This window comes from Cervus elaphus, chromosome 12 (assembly GCF_910594005.1).
Source record: "Cervus elaphus chromosome 12, mCerEla1.1, whole genome shotgun sequence".
Lineage (NCBI taxonomy): Eukaryota > Metazoa > Chordata > Mammalia > Artiodactyla > Cervidae > Cervus > Cervus elaphus.
In genome coordinates, this window is record NC_057826.1 from 24,558,322 (window position 1) to 24,577,643 (window position 19,322).

At 38.9% G+C, this 19,322-nt stretch overlaps 1 protein-coding gene across 7 annotated transcripts in view; it reads right to left on the minus strand.

Annotated features, from left to right (window-relative positions):
* Positions 1-704: 704 nt before the first annotated feature.
* FUT8 (fucosyltransferase 8) overlaps positions 705-19,322 on the minus strand; it is a 314,874-nt gene continuing 296,256 nt past the window's right edge. For all 7 annotated transcript variants that reach the window (XM_043921010.1, XM_043921005.1, XM_043921008.1 and 4 more), the window contains 2 exons: positions 10,233-10,383; positions 705-1,709 (listed from right to left, as the gene is read on the minus strand). In XM_043921010.1, the coding sequence (XP_043776945.1) occupies positions 1,392-1,709; positions 10,233-10,383 (469 nt within the window). In that variant the 3' untranslated portion in view covers positions 705-1,391. The remainder of the gene's footprint in view (positions 1,710-10,232; positions 10,384-19,322) is intronic.

Below are 19,322 nucleotides of genomic sequence, written 5' to 3' on the forward strand. Positions count from 1 at the left end.
TCATTTAGAGATGATGTGAAGGACAGGATTTTTTAGTCTAGGATTCCTAAAATTTAATACCAGGCCTGCTACTGGTTCCTACATGGATCAAAATTTTCTTTCAGAAGATAAAACAATGCTATGAAATACTCCTACCAGGCATCTAAAAAGAGGCAGGCCGCTGAGAAGAGGAAGTGATCTTATAAGGAGAAAAGTGACATTCAGAGAGAAAGCATAGGGGGCATCAAAGTCTTGTCTTTTGAAGTGATTCTGATATAGAATTACTAAAAAGAAATACCTGGATGAGATAAATCCCAAGTTCATTTTTAGTCTCATACTGGTTCCCCTCTACTTTGTTCACCAAACTCTATATACTGTTGGACACGCATTTCAGAAACAGAGCCAGCTTCCCAACACCACAGATTCCTGGTACTCTCAAAAGCAGGACATGATAGCAAAGGGCACAAAATCATTTCTTGGCTGAAATAACAGGACTCAACTCACAAGAGTTGAGTGTTCTGAGCAACTCTACAACGTGCACCAACTAAACTCAGTGTTCAGTGTTAAAATGGACCAATGACTCTCCGAGCTAAGCCATTCAATCCAAAACACAAAAATAAAAAAGTTAAGCAGAAAAACTGTAAAACTCCTCTTTTTATCATCATTTTCCATTATAATGCTGACTACATCATCATCTGATATAAAATTCTAGAAACTCCACAAAATTCCTCTTTTTAAAATTTATTTTTTTGTTATCAAAGAGAATGTCCAGAAACATTGAGTACTAAAGAATCTGTTCATGGCATTGTTTTACAAAAGTTCCTAATGGAGTGTGAATATTTTATTTTCTGTTGTATCCTTCACTTATTAATGATGAGGTGGATGAACCGGTGCAATTACTTTAAAAAAAAAAATTCCAGACAAAAACATCCATTCTCATTCTGAATCTGTTGACTGGAGTGAATTCAGTGGTTACAATACCACCACTGGCTAAGAATCAAGCTCCCCACAAGAGGGAACTATTCAAGTCATCTCATTTGGTCACACAGGTCTCTCAGGTATAGGCACCATGTTTGAAGTCTCACACAAAATGTCTGTGTCACTTAAATTACACAATGTGGCAGTGTTTGTTTCATGGGGACATAGTCTTGAAAGAAGGGGTAACGTAGAAAACAATCTGTTTGCATGTTATACGTGAGTACATTATTGGACTGTGCATGGGTTTAAGGGCACTGTAGCCCTTGTTAAAGAGCAATTCCACCAATGAAGCATCTGTCAGATCCCAGCTGCTCCTGATGCCGAAGATGTTGACTCATTTTAACCATGGGCTGTTAGGTTGGGGCCTTCTTCATCTACTGTTTGGCTCAAATGGTTTGAACTGAGTTTGGTGGTCTTTCTGGTCCATCTAAGCTTTATTTCTCAGCCTCAGGGTATGTGGGGTACTTGACCGTTTCTATCTTCTCTCGAACTTTGTAGGAGGGATACAGGCCCGTCCTTCCCAGTTTTCTGTTGACACCTTTAGAATAGCCATCCCAATGATTTCCAGCCACACCAATGATATCTCCAGGTTCCATGGGGATTTCATCTGCAGTTCGAGGTTCGTGAGGATAAATGGCAATCTGGTTGTGGGCATTTTGGCCTCCAAAATAGTAGATGTCATCCAAAGAATGGAAGTTTGCAGAGGCATCGGGATGCAGTGTCTGCATGATCTCATAAGCAACTCGACAGACCTTGGGAAAGCACGAAAAAAATATTTATTAGTACATGTAAGATCGCCTTCGTAGCAATCTGAGAGCCCTTGCCCAAGAGACGAGGACCAAACTAGAACTGGGACTGAGAGAATGAGCCACAGGTTTTCAGTCCATTTGCTCTGAGATGATGGTACAAAGTCATTCTTCATTTCTTTGCCTGTATCTTTTTTTTAAACATAAAAGATAATTACAATTAGGATCTCGCAGAGAAAAAAATGTATGTGTATATATAGTGCAAAGTATTTTGAGAATAAACACTTATTAAGAGCCACAGAGTGCTGGGCAAAAATCACATAGTCTGTGCCCTTGGTGAACTTAAGGTTCAGGATTATAAATACTTTACACAAATGCTGCTGCTCCCTGTCTTTCATTCAGTGTTAATAAATCACATACTCTTTTCTGCTAATTTAGATCTGGTCTCAGAACCCTTCTCAACAGAAACTCATGCAATTACTGACAATCAACTATTGCCAAATGAGCTAAAACATATCTGCCACTTCTGTTCTGAAGAGTTTTATGTGTAATGTGTAGACAGCAGCAGCCTAGACTGAAACAAGATGAACTAGCCTTTGGGGAAGGTGCATCTACCTGATGCATTTAAGGCTACTTAAAAGATTCCTCTGTCCAAAGAACACCTACTATTCTCACTGGATGGCAGCTGAAATTCCACAGACTGAGCTTCATTCCTTGAACTTCAGACTTGCTAATAAAGGTAAACTATCTTAACGGAGGTATAACATTTTAAGCAACTAACAAATATATTCATTATATAGTAAAAGGGCTTCAGAAACTTTTTTAAGAATAAGTGAAAACAAAAGAGAATACTATCATTTTGCTTAGAAAATTCTTCCATTATATACCATGAACACAGGACTCAACTGAGGTCAAATTTTTCTACATCTCCAGTTGTAGTTATCTCAGTTAATGAAGTTTTATTGTCCCTATATCAATACTTTTGCACATATTTAAAATGATGCTAGTAATAATTGTTAATCTTCTCAGTGGAGCAATTTAAGATACCCAGTAGTTCTTAAAAACTTTGGCATTCACAATATCAAAACTGAATTCTTAAGTGTTATGAGTAAATGGAATATGACTAGATTAATCAACAACTTAAGTCTTTAAAAAAATTTGAATTTCAGGAACTGGAAGGGCACTTTTTAAATGCCATATGAAATTTGCAAATAAGTTTAGATAGTATTTTTAATTTTGCAGATAGGGACTAACTCTAGTGCTAGGATTTCAACTAGACATAGAACCAAGAGAATAAGTTTGCTTTCAAATCTGCTACTTTGTCCACAAACTAATTTTATATTGGGAATGTCACAGTATGATTGACATCACTGGTGGAATACTGAAACTATAACAAAATGAGGCTAAAAAGGATTTTGAACTTGAACTTCATATTTAGTCAAAGGTCCACACAGGGCATGCAAAACCAAGTGAAGACTTTGGAAAGAAAGAATATAAATAATTAGAACAAAGCAGCTCCAAGAATAGCAAAGTACAATAACAATGACAGAGGTTAATATTTACTGAGTTTTACTTAGTTTTTCCTGTCGAACATTGCTTCTAATGTCTAATTTAATTGCCAGGAATCCCATAATATTCTATCATGTTTGTTTTATGGATGTCAAAGATCAGTTAAGAAAAATGGCCAGAGTTATACTATTATTAAGCGGCATATTCAGGTTTTGAACCTAGGTAGAATGTGTATACTTGTTAACTGCTAAGCATATGTTTTCTTGCAGATCCTATTCTCCATGCTCACATTTTAGATAGGGTAAGGCCAAGGCAGGCCTTGGGAAAACCTGAGTCGTATTTTCAGGGCCCCTCCACCCCCTTTCCAATTATCCCTAGTCAGGGATGCTAGACCTTGTACTGCCTTGGGATGATCACAATGTCCATCACGGCAAAGGACCCTGATGTGTCTTCTCCTTTCACTAATTAACTTCTCATTCTCATAAAAACAACACTGCCTTCAGTCCCACACCCTTAGGAATGCGCTTTTTTTTGAGGGTATTCCTAATGATCAGTTTATGTTTGGTAGCAATAGTTACTCCAATACTTTGGTCACCTGATGCAGAGAGCCAACTCACTGGAAAAGACCCTGATGCTGGGAAAGATTGAAGGCAAAAGGAGAAAGGGGTGGCAGAGGAATGCGATGGTCAGACACCATCATTAACTCAATAGACATGAATCTGAGCAAACTCCAGGAGATAGTGGAGGACAGAGGAGCCTGGCATAATGCAGTCCACAGAGTTGCAGAGCTGGTCCTGACTTAGTGTCTGAACAACAACACAATCAATACTTGTTGATGTATGAACCTGATGGATAACATACATACTTTTTTAAGCCAAAGAAATTACAAATGGTAGAGCTTTCAGATACAGAGGTGGGCCAATAAAAGGCTCCTTCTTATAATAATGGCAATAATGAGAGCAGCTGAGCCTACTGACCACTGTTCTAATAGCTGGGCTTGTACACACACTTTTTCTCAACTCATTTAACCCTCACAACAACCCTATGAGTTGGTTACTATTATATTTATATTTTATAGCTGAAGAAACTATACCAAAGAAAGATTAATTTTCAAAAATTAAAATGAATAAAGGGGTTAGTAAATGGCAGAATACTCTGGCCACCGGATGTGAAGAACTGACTCATTGGAAAAGACCCTGATGCTGGGGAAGATTGAAGGTGGGAGGAGAAGGGGACAACAGAGAATGAAATGGTTGGATGGCATCACCGACTCAATGGACGTGAGTTTGAGTAAGCTCTAGGAGTTGGTGATGGACAGGGAAGCCTGGCGTGCTGCAGTCCATGGGGTTGCAAAGAGTTGGACACGACTGAGTGACTGTACTGAACTGACTGAAATGGCAGAAATGTAATTAGGACTCTGTCTCTAAACCACACACTGAACTGCCTTAGAGTGTTAGGATAAGAACCGAGAATAGTCCCTGCCTCAAAGTAGCCATTCAATAAGTACCTTCTGAATGAATACTGCTCCATGTATAATACCAGTCCAGCAGCTGAGATGCAAGTCCACTGGTGATATTAATCCTTAAGATTCATATATAACATTCTGAGTAATTAATTTTTTTCTCTATGTTAACCAGGGGCAATTTACTGTAAAGAGTTAGAAAGCTGACTATAGTGTCAATGTTTGCATTTAATCACTCTAGGTGTCCTCTCTGGGCTTTACAAATCCAAATCACATAGCAGGTAAATGACGCCTTCCAGCTGATGTCAATACTCATCTTTGATACTTGACAGGTAGCATGATTGAGAGGAGTAGTCTCTATGGTTTGCAAAGCAGTGGATGGCCACATGTAATATGCTTTATTTCACTCACTGTTGACGTGTCACTGTATTGTTTTTAGAATACTACTAAGCACACAGTTATGAGTAAGAGCAAAAATCCTGCCAAAGGATAAAACACAGATATGATTGTATTAAAAAAAAATTTAGAAAGGAAGGAAAGTCCAAAGAAAGTCTGAATTTTGACCCTAACAACCAGCTGAGCTTTGCGTGAACCTCCAAAGCTTTCTGAGAGCAGATGGGATATAGGTTTTCTGTCAAAATAGATGGGGCCAGAAAGATCTCCCAAGTGTGAAAGGCTGGAAGTGGGCTCGTGTCTCTCTGTGTGAGGCTGGGGTATCTGCGTTTTTACTGCAAACTGCTCTCTTCTGCTCTTCAGTGAGAGGACAGTTTCCACTGCTGTTTCGTAACCACACCTCCATGGAGATCCGTGTCCAGAGCTGTCTGTCTGGAAATAAAATCAATCAGTGCCTGGCTTCTCCTTCTGGGCTTTCCAAAATCTGATGCAAAGTGTGACGAAGCCAGTTTTGTTTTGTGTGATTTGGAATGAAACAACAGAAAATGCCACAAGAATGTCTCATTAAGTGCCACACAGGAAGTGTCCCAGGGGGAAAAAAAAATTTGTCCTATGGTGATTTTCATGACTGAGAAACTACTGAACAAATATTGACTGCTCCTTAAAAAATGTCGATTACCTATAGTCTTTAAAATGGTCATCTACAACCATTTTTGTAAATGAGATTCCAAGTGATAAAACCTGATTCTAAAACTTGATAGGCAGTATTAAAAAAAAACAAAACCTTTCTGATATTTTGCCCATCTACAACTGAGTGAGCTGTCAACTACTGTTATTTCTCCAAATGTAATTTCTTTGCTTCAGATGATTTCATTAAATATGAAAATAAGCGACATAGTAGATGCTTAGGGCATATACAACTTCCAGTAACACAGAACAAGGTTAGAGTATTTGGAAGAATAGTCTGGAATGTGACTCACTGCATAGCTTTCAAAACTTAGTTGATGTTCTCTGCCTCTACATTTCAGACTAAATGCTAAAGCTTGTTTTCCTCCATTTATGAAGCTTTTAGGACAAACCTGGCTTTGAGAAACAGCTTTGATGAAGGAATTCAGAAAACTAAGAGTAACAACAGTAACAAAATTAGAGAGCAGAGTCATATTCTTGGCTTTTAAAAACTTTTCACTTAAGGAGAAAGAATTCCCAAACCTTATTTGTGGATATAAAACCAAGGATGTTTAGAAGCCCTCAGGCTGAGAAGAATGGATCCAAAACTTTATAAAGAATCCTGATTAAGGAGTCATGACATTTCTGCCTGTAGTTTCTCAAATATCAACCAGGCCTTGCAATTTCCTTCCAACAATGCTTTTTATTCTTCCAGGATTTTCTACAATAGCACACCGTCAACAGATAAACTCTCACTTGTTATATAGCATAAATGCTCTCAAAGGGTAGTAGCATACAGGAGACAGAAAGTTTACATGACTGAAACTGTAGAATTGCCAAAGCATTATGAAGAAGAGTCTAAACTTTATTCCTTCTCACCATCTCTTGAAATGAGATTATCATCAAGGAAAATTTGAAAGTTGGTTGTCCATATTTTATTCTGTGCTGAGATTTGGTTCTCATTGCTTTATTTTCTTGTCCCCCTTCCCACTTTCTAGCACGCCTGTGGCATATATAAGAAAGCCTGCAGATTAATTTCCCTAAAGTTAAAACTATACACAAATTCACCTACATTTGCAACAGCAAATACTGTTACTTATCACTCACCCTTTGGGAATGAAGAGTTTTTGTTTTTTAAAATTCATTACATGGTGATACTGTCCTTCAATAAGCTAAATAAAATTAAGATGGTGCCTTGGCATAGAAATTAATATGCTGAATGTTACTGTTTGTTCTTCTTTATGAAGAACTGTTACATGTATCAGTGCACACAATGACTAGGTGGACCCTACACATCACCTGTGACCGTAAGTAGAGGTAATGGTGTCCTTGAATAGCATGTTTCATGTTCCTTCTAAAATGTGAGAACATATAGTCTGGAATGGGGCCATGTGAAAAAGAGCTGCTCAAATAAATACTGTAGAGTCTAACAGGCAAAAATAGTCCTATACCTATTCCTATATAAATAATAGCAGGTAACATTGCATTTAACATATCGCTCAGTACTATTCTCAGTGCTTTTCACCTATAACAACTCTTTAATCCTCACAAAAACTTTATGCAGTAGGTATTATTATTACTATTATTACAGGAAGGGAAAAAAAAAAGTCAGTGATAGTCTAAGCAATTTGTTCAAATGCCACAGTCACTAAGTGGTCAAAGTTGTATTTAACACCCAGGTAGTGTGACCCCAGAACCTACAATGCCTCATTCTTGTTCCCTGCCTTGGGAAGTTAAAGGTTTGACACTTACGCCATCAGTGAGTTCTTCTCAAACTCCACTGCTGCTGTTGTTGAGACATTTTGGGGGCATTTTTCTAAAAAAAATCCCAATTTTGATTTATGGCAAGGAAATCTCTATGAGCCAGCAACCAACTGTACTCACACTATAAAAATATTAAACTTTATCAAATGCCTTTATACTAAAAATATTTTCAAAAAATACTTAAGTGCAAGTAAGCTCAAAGATTTATCACCAAGTGTGGAATTATTCCACAATATCAAACACTAGAGCCATTAGTCATCAAGAAAGGAGGTGATCACATTTAGCAAACTGCTACTCATTATATAAATATAAGGTATTTTTACTATTAAACTTTTATTCTCAACCCTAACATAAAATGTCTGAGATATTTAAATCTATTTTGGGACATGAAATATTGGTTCAAATGAGGAGAGTTCTTTTGGATGAACTTTGACTTGCCAAGATTCTAACAAACAATATAATATGTAATCACGAATCTTATTCCTTCAGACACAATCAGACCTCTCAGCACTCTTTCTTCATATAAACTGTCTTTCTGGATCTGAGGTCTGAAGAACACACTATATTACACATAAAATAGAACAAAGAAGTATGAACAATATGCTTTTCAAATCTGGACAGGTTTCCATTATCATGAAGTGACAGAGCTCCTGACTTTTGGGTCAAAAGAGTTATGAGGCTATAAGGACCAAAAATTCTATAGCACATCACTAAAAAAGAATTAAAAAAAAGAAGATTTTTCTTTCCAGAATGAGCCCTAACAGCCTAATTAAGGAGAGTTGGAAGAAAGGAAGCAAAACACAGAGCACTTGTAAGTCTCACCGTCTACCTACATGTAAGGTTTGCCAATGTTTAGACATGCTTTATTTAATTTCCAGTGTGTGTGCATGCGTTCAGTCACTCAGTTGTGTTTGACTCTTTGCAACCCCATGGGATTATGTAGACAAAGATAAGCTCCTCTGTCCATGGGTTTATCTAGGCAAAAATACTGGAGTAGGTTGCCATTTCCTCCTTCAGGGGGATCTTTCCAATCCAGGCATTGAACTGGCATCTCCTGCATTCTTTTACCACTGAGCCACCTGGAAAGCCCTTTATTTAATTTTAGAGCTTTATAATTAGAGCAGCGGTTCTCACAAGGATGATTTTGCCCTCCCATTTCTCCCACCTGGGACATTTGGCAACGGTCTGGAAACGTTGACTGTTACAACTTGAGATGAGGGTCTACTGGCCATGGATGCTGCTAAGCATGCTACAGTGCACAATACAATGGCCCACAACAACTTATCCAGCTCCCAAAGTCAATGGTGCCAGGCTGAGAAAACCTGGACTGAAGGAACAGACTTTAGGCCTAAAATTTATGCCTAAGGAGGAGGTGGTGCATCTGGAAAAGTCATTCTTGATTCAATCACTCTAACGACCACCATTCAAAAATGTGTTATTTGCACCTGTTGATCACACAGGCACATAGCCAGATTATCAAAAGCAGTTGAGAGGGACTAGGTAGTTACAATGCCTCGCCCCACCTCCCATAAGAATAGAAAAAGGACCTTCTCAATGATAGGATCCTAACCCCACTTAGGGAGAAATATCAGCTATGGATGCCTTCGTGTTTCCCTTCTGATGCGGACTGCTGCTTTGTGACTCCTGTTCTGGGTAGCTGTCTTCGGGTCTTAAGTTGTAGTCTTATTCCACACTGAAGGAACTCATACAGCCTTTGTTGGGGTAAGTATCTTTCCAACAATCATATCACCACACCATTGTGATAAAGCGCATTGTCACATAATAAAACTGGCTATTTTCTTTATACTCTCTGCAGTGTATTCCCATGTAAATGACGTAACTTTCCTTTTCACGTTTTCTTTTCTCTGCTTCTTCAAGCTTTCAGGCATATATTTATCTTACATGGTTTATATTTCTTGGTAATTATTCCCTAGTTATTTCATGTGAATATTTTGCTCACTAGATTCTGGACCAGGCTAAGATGTGTATCTTCAATCCCATGAAATTCCCTCTACCCCAGCATAGATCTGAGCACAAACAACCACTTAATAGCTTGTTGAATAAACTAACCAACAATATGCACATAAATAAGAGAGCTGAATAAAATCCATGACAAATATTCCTATGTTGATATTCCACTGGGCAAATAAGGCTGATTGGACACTCATAAAAACACATACACCAAACCAATAACATATACTTTTTCTGTAACAGTTAAACTCAAAGGATGATTATAAGATGGTACTGCTTAAATATATTGTACTGTTTCTTGCTAGGTAGAAATGTAAAAGGAATTACATTTCCTCTTTCTTATTTTCTACAAAGCAATGAAGTAAAGCAAAATGCTGAGCATTTAAGTCTCTCAGTATCAGTGCACTGACGTGTAGAAATGGATGGATTCCGGTTACATATTGATTGAATGCAAAATCAGAAAGTATTAAGTAAACTTACTTGCTGTTTCTGTTAAATGCTGTGAATAAGCCAAATACTTTATTTACAACAACCCCAGTAGCTGGCTTCATTAGAGATGTATTCAACAATTGCTTGCAAACAACTGAATGTTCAATGTAATCAAAAAGCTATGCTTTCTGGAATCTTCTTATCTTTTCACAAAAGAGACCATTTCTAAATATTAAAATGTTGCACTTGAATCATGATAACTAACATTTTTAAAAAAGATCCAAGAACCTCCTTGCCTAATATAACCAGAGTATTGACCATTTAAAAATGCTTACCTGGGATGAAAAAGTACACACCAGGAAGTCTGCCTGGGAGAGAAAGTGTATATCCAGGATCACACCTCGAAGTGAATTTTCTGTGTATCGATTGTGCAGTCCAGCTGACCAAGAGATAGAGTTATCACTAATAAATTCATAATTGGGGTACCTAGAAAAAGAAACAAAATCACTGAAATCACACAATTCTATCAGGAAGTAGTAGCCTATCAACAGGAGGGGGCCCTCCTTTACACAGGAGTGCCTCTCTTTCCAACAGTAAGGAGAGCTTGAACACTGGCACTCAATAGAGTAGCTGACAAAGCATCTTTGAATCCACCGATGGGGCAGAAACCGCTCTGGGTGTCCTGTATGTTAGAAGCTATTGGCATGTCCTATAAAGTACACATATGCATCAGAATGTCCCTTTCAATTCAAGAAATAATTGAAAACAGGAATTTCTTTCTTTGTAACAAGTGACCTTGAAGAGCTTTTTCAACCTGCTTTCATTTTTTTTTTTTTCACATCAACACATTTTCCTTTTATGCATTCCTCTCCCACTTTTATTCTTATTCCTCTCCCACTTTTTCATCTTTTTAAAAGTGTAATTTATATATTGTCTTTTTCTTCCAGTTTTACTGATATATAATTGACACACAGTACCATATAAGGGACAATGAACCGACTTACACACATCACGAAATGGTTACCACAATGAGTTCAGTCACTATCCCTCATCTCCTAAAGAGACAACATTTTTTAAAAAGGAAAGAAAAATTCTTCCTTGTGATGAAAACTCTTGGGATATAATGTCTTAAATTTCAATTGCTGTGGCTATATTCAACACTATGTTGACTAAAAAGTGGTGAGAGTGGCCATCTTTGTCTTCTTCCTGATCTTAGAAGAAAAACTTTCAGCTTTTCACTGCTGAGTATTATGCTAGCTGTGGGATTGTCATATATTACAGCCTTCGTTATGTTGAGGTGTTTCTTCTACACCCACTTAGTTCAGAGTTTTATTATAAATAAACGTAGAATTTTGTCAAATGCTTTTTCTGCATCTATTGAGATGATCATATGATTTTTATCCTTTGTTAATGTGGTGTGTAGCACTGATGGATTTGCAAATATTGAACTATCCTTGCATCCACAAGAACATGGTGTATGATCTTTTTAATGTGTTGTTGGATTCAGCTTGCTAACATTCTGTTAAGGATTTTTGTATCCTATCAATGATATTGGTCTGTAAGTTTTGATTTTTGTGGCATTTCCGTCTGGTTTTTTAATCAGGGTGACCTTTGCCTTGTAGAATTGAGTTCAGAAGTCATCTTCAATTTTTGGAAGTACAGGCATTAATTCTTCTTTAAATATTTCATAAAATTCACCCATGGGGCCATCTGGTCCTGGACTTTTGTTTGTTGGAAGCTTTTTGATTAATCCTGATTCAGTTCCATTACTGGTAATTGATTTGTTCATATTTTCTATTTCTTCCTAATTTAGTCTTAGGAAACTGAAAATTTCTAGGAATTTATCCATTTCTTCTAGGTTGTCCATTTATTCACGTATAGTTGTTTGCAGTAATCCCTTTGATCCTTTGATTTCTGTGGTGTTGGTGTTAACAGACTGCTCATCTATGCTTTGCTTAGTACTTTTGGGGTTTGTTCTTTTGTTTGAAACACATTATTTGTCACCTTATTTTTGCTTAATTCTCTGTGTTTATTTTTATATATTATTAGGCAGGCCAGTTATGTTTTCTGTTCTTGGAGAAGTGAGCTTATGTAGGAGATGTCCTGTGGGGTCTAGCTACATACTCCCCTCTGGTCAGCAGAGGTTGTAGGTGGGCTGAGAGGGCACTTCTGTGGTGGTGGGGCCAGCTACTGTGGGCAGGCTGGTAGGCAGGGTTGGCTCTCAACTCAGTTGGCTGCCATGTCCTGCCTTACGTGGGGGCTGCTAACGACTGGTGGGTGGGTCTGGGTCCTGACACAGCTGGCTACATGGTCTGGGGAATCTTAAGGCTGGTGCCAGCCCACTGGTGGATTGGGCTGGGTTCTGGTCTCCTGACTGCAGGTCTGCAGGTCCTAAGGTTGGTCTGGTCTTGATGGTGGGCAGTGCTAGGTCCCAGCACAGCTGGCTGTGGGGCCTGGGGATCCCAGTACTGGAGGCAATCAATTAGCGGGCACATAAGCCCCCAGTGCTAATAGCCTAGAAGGAAGACTCGAAAATGGAGCTTGCCAGCACCAGGGGCTGTGAGGCAGAATGAGCTCCCCACTGCCTGTGGCCAGTGCCTGTAACCTCAGGGGGAGTCCCAGTTGCCTTCTGCCTCTCCAGGAGGCTCCAACCTGCTTTCAAATTTGGTCATTGAGTTTTTCCTTTAGAATATAAATACCATGATTAAATCTCATTTAACCTTTTAGTTTAGAATTTGTGATACTTCAGACTTGTCTCCTTTAACCTCCATATGCAGGTCTGGCACGCATGCATGCTGTCTCTTCAGTCGTATCCGACTCTTAGCAACCCCAGGGACTGCAGTCCGCCAGGCTCCTCTGTTCATGGATTTCCCAGCCAAAAATACTGGAGTAGGTAGCCATTTCCTCCTCCAAGGAGTCTTCCCAACCCAGGGATCAATTCCACGTCTCCTGCATTGCAGGTGGATTCTTCACCGCTGAGCCACTGGTGAAGCCCTAATCCCCATAAGCACCATCTTAACAAATAATGGTGATAAAGAAACCATTCTAATAAATTTATGTAAGTAAACTCCCTGTAGATGTCCAACAACTAATATTGTGGTACTCCTGAGAGGATATGTGTTAAAAATATTGAATGTGTTTAAAAAGTCTACCATATATTCAAATGATTCTACTCTGAATCAGAGGTTTAATTATATTTTAATAGAGAGTGAATAAATTTTCTCAGTACATGTGATAGATCACAGTTAAGTTGTAAACTTTGGGAAGTTACATGCAAAAGGGATAATCATTGTACCTATTTTATATAATTTTTTAATAATTAAATTAAGCACTGTAAACAGCTTAGAGGAGTATCTGGTATACAGGAAATGCTCAATAAATTTAGCTAATCAACTAGCTGTGACTGTCAAACATTCTTTCCCCAGACATCCACTTGGTTTTATCTCTTACTTCTTCCTTGTATCTCTGCTCTAATGCTGACTTGTTAGTGAGGAGTTTGGCAAACCTTAACCTTTCTACTTGCTTTATTTTTCTCCATGGCTCTTTTTATCACTGGACATAATATATATTTCAGTACAGTTCAGTTCAGTAGCTCAGTCTTGTCTGACTCTTTGCGACTCATGAATTACAGCACGTCAGGCCTCCCTGTCCATCACCAACTCCCGGAGTTTACTCAAACTCATGTGCATCGAGTCGGTGATGCCATCCAGCCATTTCATCCTCTGTCATCCCCTTCTCCTCCTGCCCCCAATCTCTCCCAGCATCAGGGTCTTTTCCAATGAGTCAACTCTTCGTATGAGGTGGCCAAAGTATTGGAGTTTCAGCTTCAGCATCAGTCCTTCCAATGAACACCCAGGACTGATCTCCCTTAGGATGGACTAGTTGGATCTCCTTGCAGTCCAAGGGACTCTCAAGAGTCTTCTCCAACACCACAGTTCAAAAGCATCAGTTCTTCGGTGCTCAGCCTTCTTCACAGTCCAACTCTCACATCCACACATGACCACTGGAAAAACCATAGCCTTGACTAGATGGACCTTTGATGACAAAGTTATGTCTCTACATTTTAATATGCTATCTAGGTTCATCATAACTTTCCTTCCAAGGAGTAAGCGTCTTTTAATTTCATGGCTGCAATCACCATCTGCAGTGATTTTGGAGCACCAAAAAATAAAGTCTGACACTGTTTCCACTGTTTCCCCATCTATTTCCCATGAGGTGATGGGACCAGATGCCATGGTCTTAGTTTTCTGAATGTTGAGCTTTAAGTCAACTCTTTCACTCTCCTCCTTCACTTTCATCAAGTGGCTTTTTCGTTCCTCTTCACTCTCTGCCATAAGGGTGGTGTCATCATATCTGAGGCTATTGATATTTTCCCGGCAATCTTGATTCCAGCTTGTGCTTCTTCCAGCCCAGCGTTTCTCATGATGTACTCTGCATATAAGTTAAAGAAGCAGGGTGACAATATACAGCCTTGACATACTCCTTTTCCTATTTGGAACCAGTCTGTTGTTCCATCCAGTTCTAACTGTTGCTTCCTGACCTGCATATAGGTTTCTCAAGAGGCAGGTCAGGTGGTCTGGTATTCCCATCTCTTGAAGAATTTTCCACAGTTTATTGTGATCCACACAAAGGCTTTGGCATAGTCAATAAAGCAGAAACAGATGTTTTTCTGGAACTCTCTTGCTTTTTCGATGATCCAGCGGATGTTGGCAATTTGATCTCTGGTTCCTCTGCCTTTTCGAAAACCAGCTTGAAAATCTGGAAGTTCACTGTTCACGTATTGCTGAAGTCTGGCTTGGAGAATTTTGAGCATTACTTTACTAACATGTGAGATGAGTGCAATTGTGAGGTAGTTTGAGCATTTTTTGGCATTGCTTTTCTTGGGGATTGGAATGAAAACTGACCTTTTCCAGTCCTGTGGCCACTGCTGAGTTTTCCAAATTTGCTGGCATATTGAGTGCAGCACTTTCACAGCATCAAGTTTCAGGATTTGAAACAGCTCAGCTGGAATTCCATCACCTCCACTAGCTTTGTTCATAGTGATGCTTTCTAAGGCCCACTTGACTTCACATTCCAGGATGTCTGGCTCTAGGTGAGTGGTCATACCATCGTGATTATCTGGGCTGTGAATATCGTTTTTGTACAGTTCTTCTGTGTATTCTTGCCACCTCTTCTTAATATCTTCTGCTTCTGTTAGGTTCATACCATTTCTGTCCTTTATCGAGTCCATCTTTGCATGAAATGTTCCCTTCATATCTTTAATTTTCTTGAAGAGATCTCTAGTCTTTCCCATTCTGTTGTTTTCCTCTATTTCTTTGCATTGATCGCTGAGGAAGGCTTTCTTATTTCTCCTGGCTGTTCTTTGGAATTCTGCATTCAAATGGGAATATCTTTCCTTTTCTCCTTTGCTCTTCCCTTCTCTTCTTTTCACAGCTATTTGTAAGACCTCCTCAGACAGCCATTTTGCTTTTTTGCATTTCTTTTTCTTGGGGACCATCTTGATTCCTGTCTCCTGTACAGTGTCACAAACCTCCGTCCATAGTTCATCAGGCACTCTGTCTATCAGAGCTAATCCCTTGAATCTATTTCTCACTTCCACTGTATAGTCATAAGGAATTTGATTTAGGTCATATCTGAAAAGTCTACTGGTTTTCCCTACTTTCTTCAATTTATGTCTGAATTTGGCAATAAGGAGTTCATGATCTGAGCCACAGTCAGCTCCCAGTCTTGATTTTGCTGACTGTATAGAGCTTCTCCATCTTTGGCTGCAAAGAATATAATTAATCTGATTTCAGTATTGACCATCTGGTGATGTCCATGTGTAGAGTCTTCTCTTGTGTTGTTGGAAGAGGGTGTTTGTTATGACCAGTGTGTTCTCTTGGCAAAACTCTATTAGCCTTTGCCCTGCTTCATTCTGTACTCCAAGGCCAAATTTGCCTGTTACTTCAGGTGTTTCTTGACTTCTTACTTTTGCATTCCAGTCCCCTATAATGAAAAGGACATCTTTTTGGGGTGTTAGTTCTAAAAGGTCTTGTAGGTCTTGTAGTAAATATATATTTACTGTTTATTTTAGGCTTCCCTGGTGGCTCAGTGGTAAAGAACCTGCCTGCTAAGCAGGAGATCTGGGTTTAATCCCTGGGTCGGGAAGATCCCTTGGAGAAGGAAATGGCAACCCACTCCAGTATTTTTGCCTGGAGAATCCCACGGACAGGGGAGGCTGGCAGGCTACAGTCCATGGGGTCACAGAAGAGTCAGACATGACTTAGCAACTAAATAAAAACTGTTTACTGTCTGTATTCATTTCCACCTCCATCATCCCTAATTAGAATGTAAACTCTATAAAGAGAGAGATATTTCTTCTGCTCTGTTTACTCTGTTATTCTCAGCACCTAAAAGAGAATCTAGAATGTAACAGAATATCAATAAATACTTGTTGAGTGAAAAACAGTTCCTATTCATAAGCCCTGAGACAGCAAGAGTCAGTTTACGTGGCTTTTTCCACACAGTATTTCCCAAAGCTTAGCTATGCCTTATTTTCCTTTGCATCACAGCATCTAGAACTCCACATAAAGTCACGTGGATAAACACATGAACAAGTGAGTGCTACCCACGACTGGGACGTTTTCCTAATTCCCTAACAGCTGCTTCAGATTTCTCTTCATTCCACAGCCTCCAAGGAGTTTTCTCTGACTGCCTCTAATGATGACTGTGAAGAAAAAGTCTCTGAGCACTGTTTCAGACTGGTATTCAGTGATCAGATCCATTTGGCCTCATTATTTTTGACATTTTGCCCTCCCAGCTCTGAATCAGGGAGATGAAGGAAATGTCACATTTGTTCTATAAAGAAAACAACCAAAGAGACTTTTAATGTGATTCCTGTGATGATGCACATATCCAGGCATGGGGCTAAAGCAGAAACAAATAAATATGAAAAGACTGGAGGGTGAAGGAGGAGGGAAATTGTTAAAACACACCAGTACAGATTGTAGCCTAGAGTAAAGACTAACTCTGTCAGCATGGTATAGGTACTCAGTGGAACAGAGTGATCCTTTTTCTGAGAAGTGAGACTAACATTATGCCCTTCCGAACTTAAAGGCCTCTTTCTAGCACCAAACCAAAAGAGCACCTAAGTTCCTCAGGCCTTATCTCTACATGAAAAAGAGCCTGATGAAGGATACTGAGTGTTGAAAAAAACAGAAACAATGCAAGTAATGAAGGAAGGAGATTCTGTACTTCCAACAATGAGCATGGAAAACTCCACAGACATATACTTCTTTCTTGTCTTATGCTCACAAGTACACAGCAGAAGAGGTCTTCCAGTGTGAGATTGCAGAGGCTGGCAATGATTTTAAAAAGTATCTTTTTTTCTTCCATGTTGTAAAAATTTATTTTTTATATCACCCACAAAGAACTAACTTGAAATTAAAAATAGTATCAAATTTTCTTTTGTGAAGTCTTTCTTCAGATTGAGGGAAAGACCCCTCTTGACTTCACTACCTAGCATACAACTCCTTCAGGACAAGTACTGATATATGATGACACTGTGATTAATGGTTACATGTATACTGCCCATCAGTTAGAGAGATACTCATTGAGAGGAGGAGCCACATATTATTTTTGGTTTCTTTGTATTTCTAATGTGAGAAATAGCAGGCTGGATGAAGGTGCAAAGTGGAATCAAGATTTCCGGGAAAAATATCAATAACCTCAGATATGCAGATGACACCACCCTTATGGCAGAAAGTGAAGAGGAACTAAAGAGCCTCTTGATACAAGTGAAAGAGGAGAGTGAAAAAGCTGGCTTAAAACTCAACATTCAGAAAAACGAAGATCATGGCATCAGTCCCATCACTTCATGGAAAACAGGTGGGGAAACAATGGAAACAGTGACAGATTTTATTTTCTTGGACTCTGAAATCACTGCAGATGGTGACTGCAGCCATGAAATTAAAAGACGCTTACTCCTTGGAAGAAAAGCTATGACCAACTTAGACAGCATATTAAAAAGCATAGACATTACTTTGCTGACAAAGGCCTGTCTAGTCAAAGCTATGGTTGTTCCAGTGGTCATATACAGATGTGAGAGTTGGACTATAAAGAAAGCTGAGCGCCAAAGAACTGATCCTTTTGAACCGTGGTGTTGGAGAAGACTCTTGAGAGTCCCTTGGACTGCAAGGAGATCCAACCAGTCCATCCTAAAGGAAATCAGTACTGAATATGCACTGGAAGGACTGATGCTGAAGCTGAAACTCCAATACTTTGGCCACCTGATGTGAAGAACTGACTCACTGGAAAATACCTTGATGCTGGGAAGGAGGAGAAGGGGACAACAGAGGATGAAATGGTTGGATGGCATCACCGACTTGATGGACATGAGTTTGAGCAAGCTCTGGGAGTTGGTGATGGACAGGCAAGCCTGGCATGCTGCAGTCCATGGGGTGCAAACAGTCGGACACGACTGAGCGACTGAACTGAACTGAACTGAATGCCCTGTAACTGTGTCTAGCAAATTGTATGTAGTTCGATAAAATAGTGAAGACATTTACCACAATGGCTGATTCTTCATTTGATATGGCAACCAAATGCTTTAGAAAACCTTTTTAACAGATTTCTCTTGCTTCTATTCATTTAAATAAACTTAATTTTAGGAAGAGCTCATCCAGCATTTTTCACAAAGAGCAAAATAAATATGTAAATATTTAATCTGAGAGATTTTTAATAGCTTGTTTTTGTTTCCTGTTTCACTCCTACCCTCAATCTTCATTATCTCAGAATACAGTATTGGATAGACAATTTTAATAGTTCTTATTTCTTTGACTGCCAAAGATTTTTAGATTTAAACACTCTAATACTGAATTACCTGAGGAGATCTCCATGTTAGCAAAAGCTGTCATGGTCACTGGGATGCTGGTGCTAAAATCTCGTGAATGAAAGCGAAACCTGAGGTATAATACTAAGCAACAAAGCATTAACTACTGGAGTCACAGACACAAACTAATCTTGACCCCTTTTACAAAGAATAAGTTACTCAGTAAAAAGGTTTCTTCTCTGTATGAATCCTATGCATCACTTATGTTTGCATCACTCTTTTGCATCCTCTCCATCACTCTTCACCCTCCTGAAGCAGAAAAGTCTTATAATCACCTTGGATACTATATACCTTGTTGAGAAATTAATTCATGTTTTTGGTCTTCTGAAACAATAACAGAGGTTTTATGACTTGTTTAGGATCAAAACCAGTCATGAGAGGTCAAAAGCAGAGTTAATTCAGAGAGGAAAAAAACATTTAAGTAAAATAATGAAGGCGAGACATAGCATTTAAATTCCTGAGAAAATCTTTAATTGACTCAAAAAAACCAAAAGATTTCCAAAGAGGAACAAATATGCATAAAATGCAATTGCTACATTTATAACAGGAATATGGA